A 26,574-nucleotide genomic window follows, 5' to 3' on the forward strand; every position below is an offset into this window, starting at 1 on the left:
TGAGGACAGGCTGAGTAGGCTGGGACTATACTCATTGGAATTTAGAAGAATGAGGGGGGGATCTTATCGAAACATATAAAATTACAAAGGGAATAAATAAGATAGAAGCAGGGAGGTTGTTTCCACTGACGGGTGTAACTAGAACTAGGGGGCCTAGCCTCACAATAAGGGGGAGCAGATTTAGGATTATTTGAGGAGAAAGTTCTTCACCCAAAGGGTTGTGAATCTGTGGAATTCCCTGCCCACTGAAGCAGTTGAGGCTACCTCGTTAAATGTTTTTAAGGCAAAGATAGCTGGTTTTTGGACAGTAAAGAAATAAAAGGTTACAATGAGCGGAAGGGGTAAGTGGCGCTGAGTCCACAAAAGATCAGCCATGATCTCATTGAATGGCGGAGCAGGCTCAAGGGGCCAGATGGCCTACTCCTGCTCCTAATTCTTATATTCTTACGAATTCCTTGCACATTCCAGGAGCATACTTTTAAATTAGCTACCACCATTGCATAATCCACCAGAAGAAAAATAGGATAAAACTTTCACTCCACATTTGGGCATGCACCAAAAGATACCTCCCCCATCTCAAATCACACCAGAGGCAACATAAAGTCCTTATAGTCTTCCTTTTTGGATAAAATACTTGTCTGCACCATTGCAGGATGTTGTCAACACCGTACAAACCCCAACACAACAAAAATATAGAACAATCACGACCACAGTAGTTTTAAACAGACATCCTCAACACAAGTTACTGTGAAAAGTGAGGGCTCACTCCTCACCTCCACAACCCAAAGATGTGCAGGGTAGATGGATTGGCCACACTAAATTGCCCTTAATTGGGGAAAAAAAGAGAATTGGACATTTTAAATTAAGCAAAAATAAAGACATGTAGCACAGCTACCATAGATTTTTAAAAAAAATGTAAGTGTTGCAATTCTTGTTTTTCCAATTAAGCGTCAATTTAGCTTGGCCAAGCCACCTACACTGCACATCTTTGGGTTGTGGGGGTGAGACTTATGCAGACATGGGGAGAATGTGCAAACTCCACATGGGCAGTGACCTTGGGTTGGGATCAAACCAGGGTCCTCGGCGTCTTGAGGCAGCTGTTCTAACCACTGCGCCACCTAGCAGCCACACAGCTACCATAGATGAAGTTTCCTGAGATTCTTAAGAATAAAACATTCTGTAAACTGCTCACTTCTTAACACCTCAATAAACATGATATATGACAATATAAGATCAGACAAACGTCATTATAACGGGTGGAAAGTCCAAATATTTCAACGAGCTGCAGACTGGCAGTCTAAATCCTCACCACCTATGGATTTTACGAAGGCCAAGGCTTATTGAAAGCCGGATTATCGAAAGACTTAATGGAATTGCCGGATATCACCCTCAGGATCGCAGGATAAAGCAGGGCATAATTCACTCCAGCTGCCTTGAGCTGTTTTCTGACTATATCAAAGCCTCTAAGCGTCTGCTATGTTGCTGCCGAGAAGTCCGGGAAAAATTAGATTGTCCCCGATGGATCCTGCCACGCCTCACTGCCTCCAGAACCGTCTGGCAATCTTTGAAGTTGTGAAAGCAATGAATATGGGTCTGTGACGTTGATTGCCCTTCCCCCTCAAAGACAGGACATGATGAGCCCTTTCCAGCTTGAAACACCCAGCCTCCACATCCAGCTTAAGGAAACGTGGTAGCCAGCTCTCAAAAACACTAACAGGGATTTAAAACTCTACTCCTTCTGACAAACCGACGACGGGCAGATCCTCCAGGATTTTTGACACACCACTCAGCTGGTCTTCCAAGGATTGAATTTGAGCTCCAGCTGAGGAAGCAACATCTTAAACGTTCAGAATTCTTTTCTCTGTTTCATCGAGTCTTTAATTAGTATGCTGAAGCTCTGTTTCATGAGCATTTATATTATGCTGAGTTTGTGGTCTATCACTCTGATAATGTCCTCCGTCACCATTTGCAGCCCCTCCGAAAGCGCCACTCGAGGATCCGGTCGCCATATTGAAGAGATGACTCCACCCCATTGCACCCGACTGCTCCCTTTTATCATCAGCTTTCTTGGGATTCCTCGGCACTTTTTAAAAATATAATTTTATTGAGATTTTCAAAAACATATCCAAAACAGAAAATAACAACAAGAAAACAATGTTAAGAACAACAAAAGGAACAACACACTAACCCCCAAAACCAAACCCCCCCCCAAGCAACTACAAAAAGGAGAGATAGATAAACACCCGGCGTATCCAATAAACACATACACATTTCTCCCTTCCCCCGAAACAACCCCCCCCCCCCCCCCGGGTTGCTGCTGCTGCCGGCCGATTTTCCTACCGTTCTGCCAGGAAGTCAAGGAAAGGCTGCCACCGCCTAAAGAACCCCTGTACCGATCCCCTCAGGGCAAATTTCACCTTCTCCAACTTGATGAACCCCGCCATATCATTGATCCAGGCCTCCACGCTTGGGGGCCTCTCATCCTTCCATTGAAGCAAGATCCTCCGCCGGGCTACTAGGGACGCAAAGGCCAGAACACCAGCCTCTTTCGCCTCCTGCACTCCCGACTCCACTGCAACCCCAAAAATAGCGAGTCCCCAGCCTGGCTTGACCTTGGATCCTACCACCCTCGACACCGTCCTTGCTACCCCCTTCCAAAACGCCTCCAGCGCTGGGCATGCCCAGAGCATATGGGTGTGTTTCGCTGGGCTCCCTGAGCACCTAGCACGCCTGTCTTCGAAAAACCTACTCATCCTCGTCCCAGTCATGTGGGCCCTATGCAGCACCTTGAACTGTATGAGGCTAAGCCTCGCACAGGAAGAGGAGGAATTCACTCTTTCCAGGGCATCCGCCAACGTCCCCTCCTCAATCTCCTCACCCAGCTCCTCCTCCCATTTACCCGTCAGCTCCTCCACCGAGGCCTCAGCCACCTCCTGCATGACGTGGTACATGTCCAAAATCCTCCCCCCTCCAACCCACACCCCGGAGAGCACCCTGTCTCGTACTCCACGTGGGGGCAGCAGAGGGACCCCTCCACCTGCCGCCTGGCAAACGCCCTAACCTGCATGTACCTAAACATGTTCCCGGGGGGAGCCCAAACTTCCCGTCTAACTCCCCCAGGCTCGCGAACCTCCCATCCACAAACAGGTCCCTCAACCTCCTAATACCTACCCTATGCCAGCCCAGAAACCCACCATCGATGCTCCCTGGAACAAACCGGTGGTTCCCCCGTATCGGGGACTCCATTGAGCTCCCCCCTGTGGCGTCTCCATTGCCCCCAAATTTTGAGGGTAGCCGCCACCACCGGGCTCGTGGTATACCTCGTTGGAGGGAGCGGCAACGGCGCCGTTACCAGCGCCTCCAGGCTCGTGTCCATGCAGGGCGCCATCTCCATCCTCTTCCATGCTGCCCCTGCCCCATCCATTACCCACTTACTCACCATCGCTGCGTTGGCAGCCCAGTAGTACCCACACAGGTTGGGCAACGCCAGCTCACCCCTATCCCTACCCCGCTCCAAAAACACCCTTCTCACCCTCGGAGTCCAATGCGTCCATACAAGTCCCGTAATACTCCTATTGACCCTCCTAAAAAAGGCCTTCGGGATAAGGATGGGGAGGCACTGGAACAGGAACAAAAACCTTGGGAGCACCGTCATCTTGACGGACTGCACCCTGCCCGCTAGCGACAGCGGCAACATGTCCCATCTTTTGAACTCCTCCTCCATTTGCTCCACCAGCCTAGTGAGGTTAAGATTGTGAAGGGCCCCCCAGCTTCTAGCCACATGGACTCCCAGGTAACGAAAGCTCCTCCCCGCCCTTTTCAGCGGGAGCCTACCAATCCACTCCTCTTGATCCCCCGGGTGCACGACGAACAGCTCACTCTTACCCAGGCTGAGCTTGTACCCAGAAAAGCCTCCAAATTCCCTAAGGATCTGCATCACCTGCGGCATTCCCCCCACTGTGTCCGCCACATAAAGCAATAAGTCATCTGCATATAATGACACTTGGTGCTCCTCCCCACCCCGCACCAGACCCCTCCAATTCCTCGACTCCCTCAACGCCATGGCGAGGGGCTCAATTGCCAACGCAAAGAGCAAGGGGGACACCCCTGCCTCGACCCTGGTACAACCGAAAGTACTCCGATCTCCTCCTATTCGTGGCTACGCTCGCCATCGGGGCCTCGTATAGCAGCCTCACCCAACTGACAAACCCCTCCCCGAACGCAAACCTTTCCAGCACCTCCCACAAGTACCCCCACTCAACCCTATCAAAGGCCTTCTCCGCGTCTAATGCTACCACTATCTCTGCCTCCCCTTCTACCGCCGGCATCATTATAACATTCAGAAGCCTACGTATATTGGTGTTCAGCTGCCTTCCCTTCACAAACCCCGTCTGGTCCTCATGAATGACTCCTGGCATACAGTCCTCTATCCTTGTGGCCAAGATCTTCGCCAACAGCTTGGCATCCACATTTAACAATGAGATCGGCCTATATGATCCACACTGTAGTGGGTCCTTGTCCCGTTTAAGGATCAAGGAAATCAGCGCTCGCGACATGGTCGGAGGCAAAGCCCCCCCCCTTTCTTGCCTCGTTAAAGGTCCTAACCAACAGGGGGCCCAACAGGTCTGCATACATTTTGTAAAATTCGACCGGAAACCCATCCGGCCCCTGCGCCTTCCCCGACTGCATGCTGTCTATCCCTTTGACCAGCTCAATCGGCGCCCCCAGCCCCTCCACCTGTCCCTCCTCCACCTTCGGAAATCCCAGCCTATCCAAGAAGCGCCCTATTCCCCCCGCCCCCTCCACCGGGGGCTCGGACCTGTACAGTTCCCCATAAACGTCCCTGAAGACCCCATTAATGTCCACCCCCCTTTGCACCACATTGCCTCCCCTATCCGTCACTCCACCAATCTCCCTGGCCGCGTCTCGTTTACGTAGCTGATGCACCAGCATCCTACTCGCCTTCTCCCCATATTTGTACACCACTCCCTGTGCCTTCCTCCACTGAGCTTCCGCCTTTCAGTGGTCAGCAAGTCGAACTTGGCCTGCAGATTACGCTGCTCCCCCAACAGTCCCTCCTCCGGAGCCTCCGCGTATCTCCTGTCCACCCTCACCATCTCCCCCACCAACCTCTCCCTCTCTCTTTGCTCTCCCCTCTCCCTATGGGCTCGGATGGAAATCAACTCCCCTCTAATCACCGCCTTCAATGCCTCCCAAACCGTCCCCACCCGGTCCTCCCCATTACCATTGGCCTCTAAGTACCTCTTGATACACCCCTGAACCCTCCCGTCCACTTTCTCATCCGCCAGCAGTCCCACCTCCTGGGCGCTGGTCCCTCTCCTCCCCCATGTGGGGCATGGTCCGAAATGACGATGGCCGAATACTCAACATCCTTCACCCTCGAAATCAGCCCCCTGCTCAGGACAAAAAAATCGATCCGGGAATAGGCTTTATGCACGTGGGAAAAAAATGAATACTCCCTGGCCCTCGGCCTCGCGAACCTCCAAGGATCCACCCCTCCCATCTGGTCCATAAACCCCCTCAACACCCTAGCCGCCGCAGGCCTCCTGCCCGTCCTGGACATGGATCGATCCAATGGGGATCCAGCACTGTGTTAAAGTCCCCCCCCCAGTATCAGGCCCCCGTCTCTAGATCCGGAATGCGGCCCAGCATACGCCGCATAAAACCCGCATCGTCACAATTTGGGGCATAGACATTCACCAGCACCACCCGCTCCACTTGCAACTTGCCTCTCACCATCACATACCTCCCTCCACTGTCAGCCACCACCTTTGACACCTCAAACAACACCCTTTTTCCCACCAGAATCGCCACCCCACCCCGGTTTTTTGCATCCAGCCCCGAATGAAACACCTGGCCTACCCAGCCCTTCCTCAGTCTAACCTGGTCCACCACCTTCAGGTGTGTCTCCTGGAGCATAGCCACGTCCCCCTTCAGCCCCTTCAGGTGCGTAAACACCCGAGCCCGTTTGACCGGCCCATTCAGCCCCCTCACATTCCAAGTTATAGAACATAGAACATTACAGCGCAGTACAGGCACTTCGGCCCACGATGTTGCACCGTCCTGTGATACCCTTCTAAAGTCCCTCTACACTATTCCCTTATCGTCCATATGCCTATCCAATTACCATTTTATCAGCCGGATCAGAGGGCTCCCTGCCCCCCCTCCCCTGCCGACTAGACATAACTCGTCCCCTGCCCGCCCCAGGACAGCGCCCCTCACTCGGCCCGTTCCCCACGGCAGCAAACCCCCTCTCCGGCCCCCCCTGCAGACTCCAGCTCCTTCCTGGCCATTTCAGCAGCAACCCGGTATCCCCCCCCCCCCCGGCCCCCCAAGGCTAGGACCTCTCCCAGCCGCGTTACTCCCTCCGTAGCACTCCCGTGAGCCAGCTAACTTCTGCTGACCCCGGCAGCTCCCGCCACACCTCCAACCCCTCCCAACGTGGGGCTACTCCTCCTCCCCCAGACCCATCAGCAGACCCTCCTCCTCCCCATCCCGCTCTTGCGCGGGAAAAAAGCCCACGCATCTCAGCTCCGACCCCGCCCCCATCCACCCTCAGCGCGGGAAACAGAAGAAAACCCCGCGCTTTCCCTCTGCCCGACCCCGCCCCCACAAAAAAAGACAGCACCCCACCCACCCTAGAAACAACCCACAACTAGCTTAAAACAGCATGAAACAGCATAAAACAAAGACCCTTCCCACCAAAAGTTAACACAGTTATTTACAAACCCCCGACCCTCAGTCAGAGTCCAACTTCTCGGCCCGCAGAAAGGCCCACGCCTCCTCCGGGGACTCAAAATAAAAGTGCCGGTCCTTGTAGGTGACCCACAGACGTGACGGCTGTAACATGCCAAACTTCACACTCTTTCTGCGGAGCACCGCCTTCGTCCGGTTGTAACCGGCCCTCCGCTTGGCCACCTCCGCACTCCAGTCCAGGTAGATCCGCACTACCGTGTTCTCCCACTTGTTGCTCCGCTCTTTCTTGGCTCGCCTAAGCACGCACTCTTGGTCAACGAACCGGTGGAACCGCACCAGCACCGCCCGTGGCGACTCATTCGGTTTGGGCCTCCTGGCCAGTATTCTGTGGGCCCCCTCCAGCTCCAGGGGCCCCTGGAAGGACCCAGCTCCCATCAGCGAGTTCAACAAGACAACCACATACGCCCCCAGGTCTGACCCTTCCAGCCCCTCCGTGAGACCACGGATCCGTATATTTTTCCGCCTCAACCGGTTCTCCATCTCCTCGAACCGCTCCTGCCACTTCTTGTGGAACGCCTCGTGCATCTCCACCTTTACCGCGAGGGCCGCGGCCTCATCCTCTCTTTTGGAGGCTTGTTGTCGGAGCTCCCGGATCTCCACCCCTTGAGATGTCTGCGTCGCCAGCAGCTTGTCCGTATTCGCCTTCAGCGAGCCCAGCAGCTCCACTTTGAGCTCCTGAAAACAGCGCTGGAGAGTCTCCTGCTGCACCTGCGCCCAGGGCCTCCATTCCTCGAGGCCTCCGCCGGCCGCCATCTTGATTCTCTTCCCCCGCTTTTTCTTAGGCACTGCTACCGCTATTCTGCTGGCCCCGCTCCTGGTCAAGACCATAGACCACTGGGGATCCCCTGCAGACACCTTCCCATGTCGGGAACCGTCGAGCAAGTACCGCTGGGGGCCCTTAAAAGAGCCTAAAAGTCCGTTCCTGGCGGGAGTTGCCGAACGTGCGGCGTAGCTCCGCATAGCCGCAACCGGAAGTCTTCCTCGGCATTTTTTCCCCAACACGCAACCAAAAATTATTTTGGGACATACTATGAAGATTAGGCAAGCATGTACTGTGCAAACAAGATAAAAGGAGGATTAAAAATGAGAAGTATCAGAGCCTGCAGAAAAGCTGGTATTACCGTGCTTACATTACCTGAACCCACCCCCGCTCCAGAGGTCATTTTTTTGGCATGAGTAATATAGCATCATGGGAGCGATCTACTGACTATATTACGACCGAAAGGGGCTGTGGGAAGGCCTGAAAGGGGAGGGGGTCCTCAGCAACCCCATAGCGGGGGCTGGGGGAGGGGGGGATTGTAGGGTAGTGCACATGGGTGCGGGGGTGGCATTGCCTGTGGATGGGCGATGTGAGGGACCATCAAGCTCACGTAGATATCAGGGCCACTTTCAAAATGGTGGCCTGATATCGGAGGGGTCGGTTTGGCCAGCGAGTTCATCTCCCTGCTGATGGCAAAATTCTAAATGTCGGCTAGCCCGGAGAGAAACTCCCCAGGTGATGGTGCACTCCTTGCTGAAAAAATGAAATGAAAATCGCTTATTGTCACGAGTAGGCTTCAATGAAGTTACTGTGAAAAGCCCCTAGTCGCCACATTCCAGCGCCTGTCCGGGGAGGCTGGTATGGGAATCGAAACGTGCTGCTGGCCTGCTTGGTCTGCTTTAAAAGCCAGTAATTTAGCCCAGTGAGCTAAATCACCCCCTCTGAGTTCGGAGGCAGGTTCTCTGCAGTTGCAAATTATATATTTGGTTCAAAAACTAGATCTGACCTATGCTGAGGAAAAGATGGCAGTGAGAAATATCTTGCTCTGCTTGTCACTATCAGAAGTATTCTGTGGAGTTGATGTCCAACTTGTGATGGAAAAAATGACTAAATGTGATTAGATAGCGGCGAGGTAATTGGCGACAGTGTGGGGGGGAAATTCTAAGCCAAACCCATCTGAAATAACACTCTGAGATCTTTCCATTAGATCGCGCCCCTAGTTTCTAATCTGAGATTGTCATTTTTTAATGCAAACACAATTCATCAAAGTGATTCTCTGCTGGACCACTTGCAGCAGCTGTTTCAAACTCATGTAAATCTTGCAAACTGATAGTGCCTGTGGAACTCTGACTCCCACTGACCATACCCAACTACCCCAGCCCAGCCACCGTATTCTGCTGGTTGGCATCAGGCTAGACTTAATGGAGAGTGTTCTTACCGCTCTAATGCTGATGTACCTCTATAAGCAGGCACCCTGCTCGGGATATGTTTCTTATTGTGATGCACTCAGTGCAGGGAGACTGTGTCTCAAGTTGAGAGTTCACTTTGATGAGATAAGCTAACTGTTTGTCCCTTGTTGTACCAAAAAGAGTTTGGTTTCTCAACTGCTGTGAGAACTTCTCAGCTCAAGTGCCTGAGCACTATCACAGAAGAGATGAGGAGGCATGTAACATAGTACTGAAACCCCTTAAAGCTGATTGATGGTTATTGGAGGGTAAACATTAATCTGCTGATGATCATACTGTGCAGTTAGTTACTATTGTTGCTCGTTCTGGTGAGTGCTCTTTGCACTCAATTGGCTCTGTTTTATTACTTAGCTCTAGAGTCAGCAGGTATCCTTATGATACCACCACGAGGTTCAAGTTCAAGTTCAGATCAATGACTCAATACACCAAGTAGTAAGGTTCAAAGCAAGACACCTTTATTAATACACAGTTATTCGCTACTCATGCATATAATACTAAAAGACTAAACTATTCCTACCACTAATAGGCCAATACTTATCTGGATAAGGGAACCCGCCAGATCAGGGAACAATGGCCTCTTGCTCTGTACTGGATCTGCAGGCTTCCAGCTGGTATGGACTAAGGGGTCAGGAGTGTCTATCTCATAGCGTGCGTTGTATGACACTTACTTGGTGGTGCAGCAATTGTCCAGGCCTCTCCTTACGGTCAAGTTCTTTGAGAGCTGCTGAGGTGTTCTGCTAGGAGGGCCGGCTAAGAGAGTGAACTGAACTTGGGACCTGTCTTTTATAGGTCCCAGGGGCTTCGCGCCCTTTTGGGCGGACCCCGAGCGTACTTTCAATCGATTGGATCCCATACCAATCGATTGGTTTGAATTCCCCAATACTGGGGCCGTTTCTCGATCACTGGGCGGTTCTTTCTGGCTTGTTTGTCTCCTTTGTTTCAGACTCCCGTTGGCGCCGAGAATTCTGACCTGCTATAGAATGTCCCAAATGTAGCTAATCGTTGTATCCATTGTTCCCGGGAATCGCTCATTAATATGCAAACTGCTGGTTTCGGTACTGTTGGCTTTCTCTGCAGGCAGAATACACAGGAAGATTCTGCAACCTGCTTTTCTTTCTTAAAGTGTCCAATTTTCCCTGCGTGCTTTGTAAATCGCCATTTTGGGTCGGGAAGTGGCCAACTTCGGTGGCTACACTATCAATTTCCTGTTGTATTTTATAAGAAAGTACTTCAGTGTGTGTAGGAGCTTTATTAGGAAGCATGTTTGCCTCCTTTTTTCCGTCATAAAATGCATTATCCTCTCCAGGGTGAGTGACTTCCCAGTGTACCACTGTGAGCAGATATGCAAAGAAGTAACTCCAGCAATAAGTCAGTGGGCTTGCAAAGAAAGATTATAGTGATGGTGCACGCCTTGTTAGGAGGCAAAGATGAGGAAAAGATGGCAGTGAGAAATGTCTTGCTCTGCTTGTCACTATTAGAAGTGTTCTGTAGAGTTAATGTCCATCTTGTGATGGAATATTGTAGGGCTCTATCGGGAAACCCCATCGCTTTCCCCATCTTCCACCTCCATAAAATTGAGTGAATTGAAACACGGTGTAAATTAAGATATAGGCAAGTCCTATTCAACTCTGGCTTTCTCAATTATCTTAATGGGCTTCTGCTCTGGTAGCGTTGTTTTCAAATCCCTCATGCGAATTGCCCCCCAAAACCACCTCTATAAATGTTTTTATGCAGCGAGTGTATAGGATCTGTTATGCATTGCTTGATAGTGTGGTGGAGGAAGATTCAATCACAGCTTTTGAAAGGGTATTGGATAATTATCTGAAAAGAGAACATTTGCAGGGCTAATGGTGAGTGGGACATCTAAATTAGTCTTGGATGGAGCTGATACAGACCAGATGGGCTGAATGGCTTCCTTCTGTGCTGAAACCATTCTATGGTTCTTTAGTGGACCACTTGACTAAGTCACAAAGTTTATGCAAGAAGCACAAGAATTTCCCAAGGTATTTTCCCCTGGTCATCTTTCCCTTGCATGCAGAATATTGGTCAACTATGACTTATTGAACCAAGTTTTCTGTATTGTCATGATGGTCTGTGGTTTTGCTATTGGCCCTTCTGTGCTCCCGGTTAAGTGCAGAATTATAAGGAAAATGATTAGGGTGGGTATGGATTTTGGTAAGCAAACAAATTTTGAAAATTAATTTTAGTTTGATGTATTTTACGAACACTTTCTTTCAGAGATTTCCTTTCGGGTGTGGCAATGTGGAGGTATTCTTGAAATCATTCCATGTAGTCGCGTAGGCCATGTATTCCGCAAGCAACATCCGTATACGTTTCCTGGAGGCAGCGGTACTGTTTTTGCAAGGTAAATATTTCTGACATTTAAAATTTAGCCTCGTTTTCAAATCTTCCTCCATCCCCATATCTGTAATCTCCTAGGCTCTTGCAATCCTCAGAGATCTCTGTAATCCTCTAATTCTAGATTATTGCTAGGGTTGCCAAGCCTCCAGGAATTCAATGTTAATCATCTGGCCACAAGAGAAAGACTGTAGGGGCATAAAACATTGTGTTAGTTTTAATTTTCTTTGATAAAATCTCATTTCAGCTCTAAAAATACTGCAGTTATGAAATAAAGTTGTTTGACCGAGTGGAGCATTGAACCACAGAATTGTTACGGTACAGAAGAAGGCCTTTCAGCCCATTGTATCTGCACCACTCTCCAAATGACTGCCATTTTCCTGCCTGTTCCTTGTAACCCTGAACATTGTTTCCATTCAAATAATCATCGAATGCCTTCTTGAATGCTTCAATTGATCCTGTCTCCACCATATTTCCAGGCAGTGCCTTCCAGACCCGAACCACGCTGTGTAGAAATGTTTTATCTCACGTCATTTTTGCTTCTTTTGCAAATCACATTAAATTTGTGCCCTCTCGTCCCTTTAATGAGCACGAACAGTTTCTCCCTATGTACTCTGCCCAGCTCCCTCATGATTTTGAACACTTCCTTCAAACCGCCTCTTAGCCACCTTTTCGCCAAGGAGAACATTGTCAACTTCCCCAATCTGTCTTCATAACTGGAGCTTTTAATCCCTGGAATGATTCTTGTAAACCTCTTCTTTCTCTCCAATCCATTCACATATTTCCTAAAGTGTGCACAGTAAGAAGTCTTACAACACCAGGTTAAAGTCCAACAGGTTTGATTCAAACACGAGCTTTCGGAGCGCAGCTCCTTCCTCAGGTGAATGGCGAGGTATGACCTCGCCATTCACCTGAGGAAGGAGCTGTGCTCCGAAAGCTCGTGTTTGAATCAAACCTGTTGGACTTTAACCTGGTGTTGTAAGACTTCTTACTGTGCTCACCCCAGTCCAACGCCGGCATCTCCACATCATTCCTAAAGTGTGACACCAAGAACAGTACATGATACTCAAGCCGGGGTTGAACTAGTGTCAAATGCATATTAGAGATGGGGGGAGGTACTGCAATGAGACATCTAGGAATATAACCAGCTAGAGTTGGAAACCCTATTTCTTGCACATTCCTCATTTTCATTACCTTACCATTGGCTGTTGTACCTTCAACTGCCAAGGCTCTGAACTTTAGAATTCCTTTCTGCAACTTCTCCATCTCTCTCCCCCTTTCTTGTCATTTATAATGCTGCTTAAAACCTAGTTCTTTAAAGTTACTGGTTATCATTTTAAATATCTCTCCTATGACTCAGTGACAAATTTTGTTAACTTCCCCAGTGCAGCACCTTGGGATGTTCTATCATGTTAAAGACCCTATTAGTTAAATAAGTGACGCTTTTAGTTGTTGTGAAATGCTGGCTGTGTATGATCATGGATGCCCCTGAAGAAGTATCCATGGACTGCAGTTTTTGCATATATTAAAACTAAATGTACATCGCCTAACAGTAATTGACCATTGAAAGTTTCACCATTATCTAAGCAGTGATAATTTATGTCCTCGCTCAAGATAGACTGTACCATTGACCAAACACTTGAGAGCGATTGCCAGATTTAAAAAAAACTATTTGATTCACCAAACGACGTGTCCTGACTGCTCGTAGGTATGAGAAGAACCAGATTGCCAATTACGAGTCTTCACACCATGCAATATTTGCGCACATTTCTGTGGCATTCCTGTAATATATTAATGCAGATTTTGGCCAAGTTTAAACACTTGTTACAGCAGAGGCATTTCATGTGAAATCATTGGGTTAGCACAAACGTTTTAGAATAGTGCTGCAAGGAAGGAGGTAATTTGCCCCAAGGTGCCTGTATTGGCTCTTGAAAAGAGCTATTCAATTAAATCACACTCATGCCTCGGCTCCCCTGGTCGTGTCAAATTATTTTCTTTTTCAAATATGTATCCGATTCCCTTTTGAAAGTGAGTACTGAATCTGCTTCCACCATCCTTCCACAAATGGGACCAGACAGAACGGCACAAGGGATCTCCCGGGGGACTGGAGGCCTCCAGGTGCAAGCCCTCTGGGTAGGGTGGTGTCCTGGCGCTACTAGGGCCACCTGGGATCCCTGGCACCACCAAGGTGCCCAGGTGGCACTGCCAGACTGCCACTGCCAAGGTGCAAACTGGCATTTTTTTGGCACGGCAATGATCGGGTCGAGGGCGGCCCTGCGTGTGTTTGCCGGGGACCCCCTTGGAGTGAGGTCATGGGTTGCGTCGTGGGCTCGATAGATCGGGGCACCATTTAAAAATGGCGAGCGGCGCTGAGGACCCAGGTTCGAAACCTGACCCTCGGTCACTGTGTGTATGGAGTTTGCAAATTCTCCCCATGTCTGCGTGGGTTTCACCCCCACAACCCAAAGATATGCAGGTTAGGTGGATTGCCCCTCAATTGGAAAAAAAATAATTGGGTACTCTAAATTCATAAAAAGAATAGGAGCAGAACTCCTCACTGCAGAAAATAGAGCTGAGTGCGGCCCCATCAGGGAGTTCCCCGCAGAGGTCCCCTGATCTACCCAGAAGGGCGTTAGAAAGCGCAGTGTTTCTAAGTGCTCAAAGAGCCAGTTGTGTCAAGGGATTCTGTCCCCACTTGGGTAGATCGTGCCTTCTGTCTTGCCAGAGTTTTCCTCCAATCTACATTTATCAAACTTGTATAATTTTGAACACCTATTTAAAATTAAATCTCTCACATAATCCTCTCTGCTGTAAGGAGAACGGGATGAGAATTTAATGCTGGCCTAGGCAGTGATGCCAACATCCCATGAACGAATAAATATATACTTTTAAAATCCTTTCTAATGTATGGTGTCCAGAATTAGATACAATGCTCTGGTAAAGATCTAATCTATCACACAGCATGACTTCCCTTGCAATATAGATATGCATAGGAGTGTGATGTAGGTAGGTTTTGGTAATTAAATCTAGGTATGGCACAATCGCTGCCTTCCAAGCAGTTGACCCGGGTTTCATTCATGCCCATTGCAGTGACGATTTATTCAGCAATTTTAAGGGCGACAGGGTAGCACAGTGGTTAGCACTGTTACTTCACAGCTCCAGGGTCCCAGATTCGATTCCTGGCTTGGGTCACTCTGTGCAGAGTCTGCACATTCTCCCTGTGTCTGCATGGGTTTCCTCCGGGTGCTCCGGTTCCTCCCACAAGTTCCAAAAAACGTGCTGTTATGTAATTTGTACATTCTGAATTCTCTCTCTGTGTACCTGAACGGTTGCCAGAGTGTGGTGACTGGGGATTTTCACAGTAACTTCATTGCAGTGTGATGTGACCATCAATTCACTAGACACGTGATTGGAAGTAAACTGTGGTTTTAGTAGTCTTAACATCTAAGCCAGCCTGCGACCAGAGGAACTGAGAGCAGGCTTACGGCTGCAGTGCTTTATACTTCCGGTTAGTGGGAGGAGCCATGGGCGAAGCCAAGGGTGGAGCCCAGTACAAACTCCTCATCTCCCCTTATGGGCAGAGCCGCGCAACGGCTCACATACAGAGCCCACAAAGACACAATACATGCAAGGCAATACAGTGTGAATTACGATGGCATATAATTCACCACATTCACCCCCTGTAAAAAATCAGGTCCGGCGGGGGTGACGGGTCTACAAATTGAGCCGGTCCGGTGGCCGTGTCGTCCTTTGGGATCGGCGGAGCACCAGGGTTGCAGCCTCTTCGGGTGGCTGGGTGGTGGCGGTCGGTTCCTGGACCGGTGTCGGTAGGACTGTCTTCCAGACCGTCGCGTTGTCCCTCTCCACCTGCCCGTTCCACCTGGGGTTGTAGCTGGTAGTCCTGCTCGAGGCGATGCCCTTGTCAAGCAGGTACTGACACAGCTCGTCGCTCATAAAGGCCGAACCCCTGTCGCTGTGTACGTAGTTGGGGAAACCGAACAGGGTGAAGATATTGTGCAGGGCTCTGATGACTGTGTGGGAGGTCATATCAGGGCACGGGATGGCAAACGGGAAGCGGGAGAACTCATCAATGATGTTCAGAAAGTACACATTTCGATTGGTCGAGGGGAGTGGCCCTTTGAAATCGATGCTCAGGCGTTCAAAGGGCCGGGATGCCTTTACCAGGTGGGCCTTGTCTGGTCTATAGAAGTGCGGTTTGCACTCCGCGCAGATCGGACAATCCCTGGTGATGGCTTTTACCTCCTCGGTGGAGAAAGGCAGATTTTGGGCTTTGATGTAGTGGGCGAGCCGGGTGACCCCCAGGTGGCAGAGGTCATTGTGAATAGCTTTCAGGCGGTCGTCTTGCGCGCTGGCGCACGTGCCGCGGGACAGGGCATCCGGTGGCTCGTTGAGCTTCCCCGGTCGATACATAATATCATAATTGTAGGTGGAGAGTTCGATCCTTCACCGCAGGATTTTATCATTTTTAATTTTGCCCCTTTGTGAGTTGTCAAACATGAAGGCAACCGATCTTTGGTCGGTGATGAGGGTGAACCTCCTACATGCGAGGTAGTGCCTCCAGTATCGTATGGCTTCCACGATGGCTTGTGCTTCTTTTTCGACCGAGGAGTGTCGAAGTTCCGAAGCAGAGAAGGATCGGGAGAAAAAGGCGACTGGTCGCCCTGCCTGATTCACAGTGGCTGCGAGAGCAACCGCTGAGGCGTCGCTTTCCACCTGAAAGGGGACGGATTCATCCACCGCCCGCATGGCCGACTTGGCGATGTCCTCCTTGATGCAGTTGAAGGCCTGGCGGGCCTCAGCTGACAGAGGAAAGAGTGTTGCCTTAAATAGTGGGCGGTCTTTGTCCACATACTGAGGGACCCACTGGGCATAATATGAGAAGAATCCCAGGCACCTCTTGAGGGCCCTGGGACAATGAGGGAGAGGGAGTTGTAAGAGGGGCCGCATACGGTCTGGGTCGGGGCCCAGGACTCCGTTTTCCACGACATAGCCGAGGATGGCTAGCCTGGTAGTGCGGAAAACGCATTTCTCCGTGTTATACATGAGGTTAAGCTTCTGGGCAGTCTGGAGAAATCGATGGAGGTTGGCGCCGTGGTCCTGCTGATCATGGCCGCAGATGGTGACGTTATCCAAGTACGGAAACGTGGCTCACAGCTCGTACTGGTCCACCATTCGGTCCATTGCTCGTTGGAACACCGAGACCCCATTCGTGACGCCAAAGGGAACCCGGAGGAAATGGAAGAGGCGGCCATCTGCCTCGAACGCCGTGTAGTGGCGGTCCTCCGGGAGGATTTGGAGCTGTTGGTAAGCAGACTTCAGATCCACCGTGGAGAAGATGCGGTACTGGGCGATCTGATTCACCATGTCTGCAATCCTGGGGAGGGGGTACGCATCGAGGTGCGTGAACCGGTTAAGGGTTTAGCTATAGTCCACGACCATTCAGAATTTTTCCCCGGTCTTGACGACCACCACGAGCTCTCCAGGGGCTGTTTCTGGCCTCTATGACCCCCTCACGTAGGAGCCTCTGGACCTCGGTTCTGATAAACACCCTGTCCTGCAGGCTATACCGCCTGCTGCGAGTGGCTGCAGGTTTGCAGTCCGGAGTGAGGTTAGCAAAGAATGGAGGGGGGGTCAATTTTTAGCGTCGCTAGACTGCAGATAGTGAGTGGAGGTAGGGGTCCGCCGAAGCAGAGTGTGAGGCTTTTGAGATTACACTGGAAGTCGAGTTCCAGTAAGAGTGGGGCGCAGAGTTCGGGGAGTACGTACAGCTGGAAATTAGAGTAGCTGGCGCCCTGAATCGTTAGGGTCGCGACGGTGTGCCCTTGGATGTGAACAGAGTGTGAGCCCGAGGCGAGGGAGATAGTTTGCCGTGCAGGGAAGATAGGGAGCGAACAGCGTCTTACCAGTTCAGGGTGTACGAAGCTCTCGGTGCTCCCGGAGTCTAAGAGGCACGGCGTCCTGTACCCATTGATTTTAACGGTCATCATAGAGTTCTGGATGTGTTTCGGATGCGACTGGTCCAACGTGACCGCGCTGAGTTGCGGGTAGTCGGCGGCTCGATCAGCTGTGCTGGAGTGGCCCGGTAATGACTGTCCGCTGAGGTCGTAGTCTTCGAGATGAGTTTCAGAGGTTGGAGAGGATGGAGCGCAAGGTGGCCGCCCCTGTGGATCGCACGTGGCGGGCGACGAGGAAGATGGCGTCCAAGATGGCGGCCCCCATGAGTCGCACGTGGCCTGCCGCGTGGAGGAGGGTTGCCAAGATGGCGGCCCCCATGAGTCGCACATGTCGGGTGGGGGCGGAGTCGGCATACACGCTGCAGCATTACGGGGCCTGTGAGTTTGGGAATCGAGTGCTCTGGGCTGCGGGAGAGTTTGGAGTTTTCTTCGCTAGGCATACCCGGGCATAGTGTCCTTTGTGACCGCAACTGCTGCAGGTCGCGTTGAGGGCCGGGCAGTGCTGCCGTGGGTGTTGGGGCTGCCCACAAAAATGGCACGCTGGTGCTGCATAGTGGGTGGGTGGCCGCGCGGCGCAGGCCTGGGGCAGTCGCTGGTCGGGGGCCCACGATGGGGTCGCTTGGTTTGCGGGGAACGAGGTGAGGCTGTGGAACGAGACGTCCATGGTTGTAGCTAACTCTATAGTGTCCTCCAAGTTCTGGGCTCCTTTCTCAAGCAACCGTTGACACACGTAGTTGGACCTGAGCCCTGCCACGTATACATCACGGACAACGAGTTCCTTATGCTGGGCGGCTGATACAGCCTGAAAATTGCAGTCCCGAGCTAGGGCTTTTAAATCGCGCAGAAAGTCTTCCAGCGACTCCGCGGGGCGCTGGCAGCGGGTCGTGAAAATATGGCGCGCGTAGACCTCGTTGATGGGTCGCACATACATTCTTTCGAGCATCGCCAGGGCCTCCGTATACTAGGTAGTACAGTTAAGTTGCGTAGAGATATGATGGCTCACCCTTGCGTGCAGTAGGCTGAGTTTCTGCTCCTCCATAGTTTCTGAAGTGCTTGAATCAGCCAGATAGGCTTTGAAACATCTGAGCCAGTGTAGAAAGATTTATTTTGCCTCTGCAGCCTGCGGGCCGAGTTCTAGTCGGTCAGGTTTGAGGGCTGATTCCATAGTAGTTTTCTTCAAGTTTTCTTAGACTATTAAATTGATGTGACCATCAATTCACTAGACACGTGATTGGAAGTAAACTGTGGTTTTAATAGTCTAACAACTAAGCCAGCCTGCGACCAGAGGAACTGAGAGCAGGCTTATGGCTGCAGTGCTTTATACTTCTGGTTAGTGGGGGGAGCCATGGGCGGAGCCAAGGGTGGAGCCCAGTACAAACTCCTCATCTCCCTCTATGGGCAAAGCCGCGCAACGGCTCACATACAGAGCCCACAAGGACAGAATACATGCAAGGCAATACAGTGTGAATTACGATGGCATATAATTCACCACACAGTGTTAATGTAAGCCTACTTGTGACAATAATAAAGATTATTATTATTATTAGATTAAAACTCATAGCTTCAGGTGAAATCCTCAACTGTGTTTGGCTAGAGGTACAAAACGTGCAATTGCATTGTTTTGTGTAGTCTACAGGCCACTAACCAATGGGAAAGATGGAGAGGAAGAAAGTTGCAAGGAAATTACAGAGGAGTGCAAGAATTATGGATTAGTTATTATGGGGGAACTATAATTATCTGAAGTTTAAAATGCAGAGATGGGTACAGGATCCAACGACGGACAGATCAAACCCCAGAACGGGGAAAACCTCAAACATGGCAAGGGAACTCAGCCACTATATGGAGCAGATGGGAGCAGTAGACCCCTGGAGATTCGCCCACCCGGGGGAGAAAGAATTCTCTTTCTTCTCCCCAGTACACAACGTGTACACCAGAATTGACTTCTTTGTGGTGGGGAAAACGGTGCTTCCAGAGATAGACAAGGTGGAATACTCCGCAATTGTGATATCAGACCACGCTCCACACTACATGGATGTGCGGCTAGAGACGGGAAGGGCCCAGCGCCCCAAATGGAGGTTGGACGGTGCCTTACTAGCTGACAAGGCCTTCAGCGAAAGGATAGCGCAGGCCATAGCGGAGTACACTGAGATCAACCAAAACGGGGAGGTCTCACCCTCCACGTTCTGGGAAGCGCTTAAGGCCGTACTAAGAGGGGAAATCATAGCCTACAAAGCGCAAAGAGATCGGGAGGAAAGGGTGGCTAGGCAGAAGCTGGTCGACTCCATACTGGAGGTAGACCGTAAATACTCCGAGGCCCCGACTGTAGAACTCCTGGCGGAGAGAAAAGAATTACAAAGGAACTTTGACCTGCTCTCCACCAGGAAAGCAGTGCACCAACTCCGCCAGGCACGCGGGGCCCGATACGAACACGGAGACAAAGCCAGCCGCCTGTTGGCCCACCAGCTGAGAAAGCAGGCAGCCAGCAGAGAAATTGCGCAAATCAGAGATACCAGAGGCACGTTGGAAACAGAACCAGAGAGGATTAACAAAACCTTCAAGGCCTTCTACCAAGAGCTGTACACCTCAGAGCCCCCAACGGGGAAGGCTGGGATGAACCGGTTTCTTGACGGACTGAACATACCAGTTGTGGGAGAGGGCAGAAAACGGGATCTGGAAGCACCACGAGCACTGGGAGAGATCATGGAGAGCATTAGCTCCATGCAGGCGGGGAAGGCGCCGGGACCGGACGGATTCCCGGCGGACTTCTACAAAAAATTTGCGACAGCGCTGGCCCCGCACCTGCGGGAGATGTTCACAGACTCGCTAGCTAGGGGCACGTTGCCACCCACGTTAGCACAGGCCTCAATCTCGCTGATACCTAAGAAAGACAAAGACCCAACGGAATGTGGGTCATACAGACCCATATCTCTGCTGAACGCAGACGCCAAAATACTGGCCAAAATCCTAGCCAAAAGGCTAGAAGACTGTGTACCTGAGGTGGTCACAGAGGACCAGACGGGCTTTGTCAAAGGTAGACAGCTGACCGCGAACATCAGGCGCCTGCTGAACGTGATAATGACCCCCTCCGGGGAGAGAACACAAGAGGTGATCGTCTCCCTGGACGCAGAAAAGGCCTTCGACAGAGTCGAGTGGAAATACCTCATAGAGGTACTGGAGCGGTTCGGGCTTGGAACAGGGTTCACCGCTTGGGTAAAGCTCCTGTACAACGCTCCCATGGCGAGTGTACAGACCAACAATACCAACTCCCAATACTTCCAGCTGCACAGGGGCACCAGACAAGGATGCCCACTGTCCCCGCTGCTGTTCGCACTAGCAATTGAACCGCTAGCAATCGCGCTCAGGGCAGCAAAAAATTGGAGGGGGATCCGAAGGGGAGGTAGAGAGCACAGAGTCTCACTCTATGCGGATGATCTGCTCCTCTATATCTCGGACCCACAAAGCAGCATGGACGGAATCATCGCGCTCCTGAAAGAGTTTGGAGCCTTCTCGGGCTACAAACTCAACATGAGCAAAAGTGAGATCTTCCCATTACACCCGCAAGGGGGGGGGGGGGGGGGGCAGCACTAAAGGGGCTGCCGTTCAAACAAGCCCGACATAAATTCCGCTACCTGGGGATCCAAATAGCCCATGACTGGAAAGGGATCCACAAATGGAACCTCACCAGCCTGACGGAGGAAGTTAAAAAGGACCTGCAAAGATGGAACACACTCCCGCTCTCCCTCGCGGGGAGAGTTCAGACGATCAAAATGAACGTACTGCCCAGGTTCCTCTTCCTGTTTAGATCCATTCCGATCTACATCCCCAAGGCCTTTTTCAAAGCGCTGGACAAACTCATCATGGCGTTCGTATGGGGGGGTAAAAATGCTAGGATCCCAAAGAAGGTCTTACAAAAAGGGTTAGCCCTCCCGAATCTACAATTCTACCACTGGGCAGCAACAGCCGAGCGAGTAAGGGGATGGATCCAGGAGCCAGAAGCTGAGTGGGTGCGTGCGGAGGAGGCCTCCTGCATGGGAACCTCCCTCCGGGCCCTCGCCACGGCAGCACTCCCATCCCCACCCAAAAAACACTCCAGCAGCCCAGTGGTGACAGCCACCCTCCAATCCTGGAACCAACTGCGGCAGCAACTTGGCCTGTACAAAATGTCGGACAAGGCTCCCATCTGCAACAACCATAGGTTCAAACCAGCACTGACCGACGCCACCTTCAAAAGGTGGAGGCAGGACGGGGGGACACTGACAGTCAGGGACCTATACACGGACGACAGGATCGCAACACTGGACGAACTGACAGAAAAATTTCAGCTAGCTGGGGGGAACGAGCTACGGTACCTGCAGCTCAAAAACTTCCTACGAAAGGAGACAAGGACGTACCCACAACCGCCACGACAGACACTACTGGAAGACCTACTGGACGCAAGTATCCTAGAGAAAGGGAACTGTAGTGACATGTATGACCGACTGGTAGATAGGGACGACACCGTACTGGACGCAACAAGGAGGAAATGGGAGGACGACCTGGGGATGGAGATAGGGTGGGGACTCTGGAGCGAAGCACTGCATAGGGTCAACTCCACCTCCACGTGCGCAAGGCTCAGCCTGACGCAACTAAAAGTGGTACATAGAGCCCACTTAACAAGAACCCGTATGAGTAGGTTCTTCCCGGAGGTGGAAGACAGATGTGAACGGTGCCAAAGAGGCCCGGCCAACCACGCCCACATGTTCTGGTCTTGCCCCAGACTCGTGGAGTACTGGACAGCCTTCTTCGAGGTTATGTCCAAAGTGGTGGGAGTGAGGGTGGAGCCATGCCCGATAGTGGCGGTCTTCGGGGTTTCAGAACAGCCAGATCTATTCCTGGGGAGGAGGACGGACGCCCTTGCCTTTGCCTCCCTGATCGCCCGCCGTAGAATCCTGTTTGGCTGGCGGTCAGCAGCACCGCCCAGAGCTGCGGACTGGCTGTCCGACCTCTCGGAATCTCTCCAAATGGAGAAAATCAAATTTGCCATCCGAGGGTCGGACGACGGCTTCCACAGAACGTGGGAGCCATTCATGCAACTGTTCCGGGACCTATTTGTGGCCAATGTACAAGAGGAAGAATAGTCGGGGGAAGGTAGCGGGGGGGGGGGGGGGGGGGGGGCTACAGGTTCGTTACGGGGGTTCGATGGCTAGCTAAGGCCCAAAACCAAACTAAATAAACATGTTGGGGGGGGGGGGGGGGGGGGGACGACGCAGTTACTACTATGAAGATGCTTACCTGTAAATATGTATGTTAATTTTTGCGTGTTTGTTTTTTTTTTGTTTTTTTTTCTCTCTCCTAACAATTTGTAATTTGTTCAATATAAAATATGAAAACTGAATAAAAACATTTATAAAAAAAAAAATGCAGAGATGGGCAAGGAGTTCCTAGAATGTGTTGATTGATTGATATATTGTCACATGTACCGAAGTACAGTGAAAAGTATTTTTCTGCGGCCAGTCAAGGCCAGTTCGGGTGCAGTCAAGGTTTATTCCCACGAAGAGGAATGGTAGAGCAAAGAGATCCTAGCTCCCACGATTATGAAAGGGATGAAAGTTAAAATGAAGAAGGAAATGTCACCTTATGACAGATGTCCGAGAACCAGGCTAAATATTGAATGTTCGGAGGGGAAGTGGAAAAACAAAAGGAGAGAATATGAAAAGATACTGGTAACTGACAGAAGAGGGAATCCAAAAGTCTTCATATAGATTGTAAATGGGTGGTAAAAGAGTACTGGGGCCAATTAAGGACCAAAAAGAAGATTTACACACGGTGGCAGGGGGCATACCTGATACAGCACAGTGGGTAGCACTGTTGTTTCACAGCGCCAGGATCCCGGGTTCGATTCCTGCTTGGGTCACTGTCTGTGTGGAGTCTGCACTTTCTCCCTGTGTCTGTGTGGGTTTCCTCCAGCTGCTCCGGTTTCCTCCCACAAGTCCCGAAAGATGTGCTTGTTAGGTGTATTGGACGTTCTGAATTCTCCCTCTGTGTACCCGAACAGGAGCCGGAATGTGGCGACTAGGGCATTTTCACAGTATCTTCATTGATAATAATAATCTTTATTGTCAGACGTAGGCTTACTTTAACACTGCAATTAAGTTACTGTGAAAAGCCCCTAGTAGCCACAGTCCAGCACCTGTTTGGGTACACAGAGGAGAATTCAGAATTTTCAATTTACCTAACATCACATCTTGAAGGGTTCAAAATTGATAAGCACTGGGTAGGCTGTCTGCATTTAAAATTGATACGGCAGCAGGACTGGATGAAGTGCATCCAAGGACACTGGGAAGTGAAGGTGGAAATTGCAGAGACACTGGCTATAATTTTCTTGTCGTCTTTAGACTCGGGGTGGTGTCTGAGGACTGGAGAATTGCAACTGTAACACCTTTTTTCAAAAAAAGGCTGTAAAGATGAGCCCTGCAATTGCAGACCAGTCAGTTTAACCTCAGTGGCAGGAATGGTTTTAAAAACAATAATTAGGGACAACTTTAATAGTCAATTGGATGAATACAGGTTAATTAAGGAAACCAACATGGACTGGTGAAGGGCAAAACGTGTTTGACTAACTTGCTGGAGTTCTTTGAGGTAGCATTGGACTTCAAAGAGGCATTTGTAAAGTGCCACATAACAGACTTGTGAGCAGAATTATAAACCCATATAATGAAAGGGTCAGTTGTGACATGAATATGAGTGACAGGGAACAGACAGTAGTGGTGAATGGATGTTTTTCTGACTGGAGGAAAGTTTGTAGTGCAGTTGCCCAGGGGTTAGTGTTGGGACACTTGCTCTTCCTGAAATATATTAATGACCTTGACCTAAGTGTGCAGGGCACATTTTCAAAATTCGCAGATGGTACGAAACTTAGAAGCAGTGAAAAGGGTAGTATAGAACTTCAGAAGGACATAGGTTGATGGAATGGGCAGACAAGTGAAGGATGAAATTTAATGCAGAGAAGTGTGAAGTGATTTATTTTGCTGGGAAGAATACAGAACTAATATTTTTTTTTAAATAATTGTTATTGGAATTTTTGACTGAAAATATAAAAATATAACAAGTAATAATATGCAACTAACTGCCCCATAACACCCACAAATCCCCCCAAACCGTAATCACATGTATCACACTCCCCCCACCCTCCCCCCCCCCAACAAGAAAACTTAACCATAAATTAAAATTAAATAATCAAATTTAAATAAAATAAACAAACATAGTTATCGTCTTTCCCCCCACCCCCCCGGGTTGCTGCTGCTACTGTCCCAGTACCCTATCGTTGAGCCAGAAAGTCGAGGAAAGGTTGCCACCGCTTAAAGAACCCTTGCACCGATCCTCTCAGGGCGAACTTGACCTTCTCTAGCTTAATGAAGCCCGCCATGTCATTGATCCAGGTCTCCACACTTGGGGGGCCTCGCGTCCTTCCATTGTAGCAAAATCCTTCGCCGGGCTACTAGGGACGCAAAGGCCAGCACGCCGGCCTCTTTCGCCTCCTGCACTCCCGGCTCTACCCCAACCCCAAAGATCGCGAGTCCCCATCCTGGCTTGACCCTGGATCCCACCACCCTTGACACCGTCCTCGCCACCCCCTTCCAGAACTCCTCCAGTGCCGGGCATGCCCAGAACATATGGGCATGGTTCGCTGGACTCCCCGAGCACCTGGCACACCTATCTTCACCCCTAAAGAACCTACTCATCCTCGTCCCAGTCATGTGGGCCCTATGCAGCACCTTGAATTGAATGAGGCTAATCCGCGCACACGAGGAGGAAGAATTAACCTTCTCCAGGGCATCAGCCCATGTCCCGTCTTCGATCTGTTCCCCCAGTTCCCCCTCCCACTTCGTTTTCAGCTCCTCTACTGACGCCTCTTCCACCTCCTGCATAAGCTTGTAGATATCGGATATCTTCCCCTCCCCGACCCAGACCCCCGAAAGCACCCTGTCACTCACCCCCCTCGCGGGGAGCGCAGGGAATCCCTCCACCTGCCGTCTAGCAAATGCCTTTACCTGCAGATATCTAAACATGTTTCCTGGAGGGAGCCCAAATTTCTCCTACAACTCCCCCAGGCTCGCAAACCTTCCATCGATAAACAGGTCCCTCAGCTGTCTAATGCCCGCTCTGTACCATCCCTGAAATCCCCCATCCATGTTCCCCGGGACGAACCTATGATTCCCCCTTAACGGAGCCACCATCGAGCCCCCCACTTCTCCCCTATGTCGCCTTCACTGCCCCCAAATCTTGAGGGTAGCCGCCACCACGGGACTCGTGGTATACCTCGTGGGAGGGAGGGGCCACGTCGCCGTTACCAGGGCCCCCAGGCTTGTGTCCCCACAGAACGCTCTCTCCATCCGTTTCCATGCTGCCCCCTCCCCCTCCATCACCCACTTACGCACCATCGACACGTTGGCCGCCCATTGTACCCCGAGAGGTTGGGCGCCAGCCCCCCCCATCTCTACCCCGCTCCAAGAAGACCCTCTTCACCCTCGGGGTGCGATGCGCCCAAACAAATCCCATGATGCTGCTGGTCACACTTTTAAAAAAAAAAGCCCTAGGGATAAAGATGGGCAAGCACTGGAAGAGGAACAAGAACCTCGAGAGAACCGTCATTTTGACGGATTGCACTCTGCCCGCCAGCGATAGCGGCACCATGTCCCACCTTTTAAATTCCTCCTCCATCTGTTCCACTAGTCTGGTGAAGTTAAGCTTATGGAGAGCCCCCCAACTCCTGGCCACCTGCACCCCCAGGTACCTGAAACTCTTCACTGCCCTCCTGAAAGGGGGCCTCCCAATTCCCTCCTCTTGATCTCCCGGGTGCACTACAAATACCTCGCTCTTTCCTAAGTTCAGCTTATAGCCCGAGAAGCCCCCAAATTCCGCTAACAGCTCCATAACCCCCGGCATTCCCCCCTCTGGGTCCGCCACATATAACAGCAGGTCGTCCGCGTACAGCGATACCCGGTGCTCCTCCCCCCCCCCCGCACCATACCCCTCCATTTCCCTGACTCCCTCAACGCCATGGCCAGCGGTTCAATCGCCAGTGTAAAGAGCAGGGGGGACAGGGGACACCCCTGCCTGGTCCCTCGATAGAGCCTAACGTACTCCGATCTCCTTCCATTTGTGACTACACTCGCCATCGGAGCCGCGAAAAGCAGCCTCACCCATTTGATGAATCCCTCCCCAAATCCAAACCTCTCCAGCACCTCCCACAGGTACC

At 51.0% G+C, this 26,574-nt stretch overlaps 1 protein-coding gene across 1 annotated transcript in view; it reads left to right on the forward strand.

The window, feature by feature from the left end:
• Positions 1–26,574, forward strand: part of galnt2 (UDP-N-acetyl-alpha-D-galactosamine:polypeptide N-acetylgalactosaminyltransferase 2) — a 172,454-nt gene that overhangs the window by 114,583 nt on the left and 31,297 nt on the right. Inside the window, exon 11 of the mRNA XM_038800613.1 lies at positions 11,242–11,368. Coding sequence (XP_038656541.1) covers positions 11,242–11,368 — 127 coding nt within the window. The remainder of the gene's footprint in view (positions 1–11,241; positions 11,369–26,574) is intronic.

Source organism: Scyliorhinus canicula, chromosome 6 (genome assembly GCF_902713615.1).
Source record: "Scyliorhinus canicula chromosome 6, sScyCan1.1, whole genome shotgun sequence".
Lineage (NCBI taxonomy): Eukaryota > Metazoa > Chordata > Chondrichthyes > Carcharhiniformes > Scyliorhinidae > Scyliorhinus > Scyliorhinus canicula.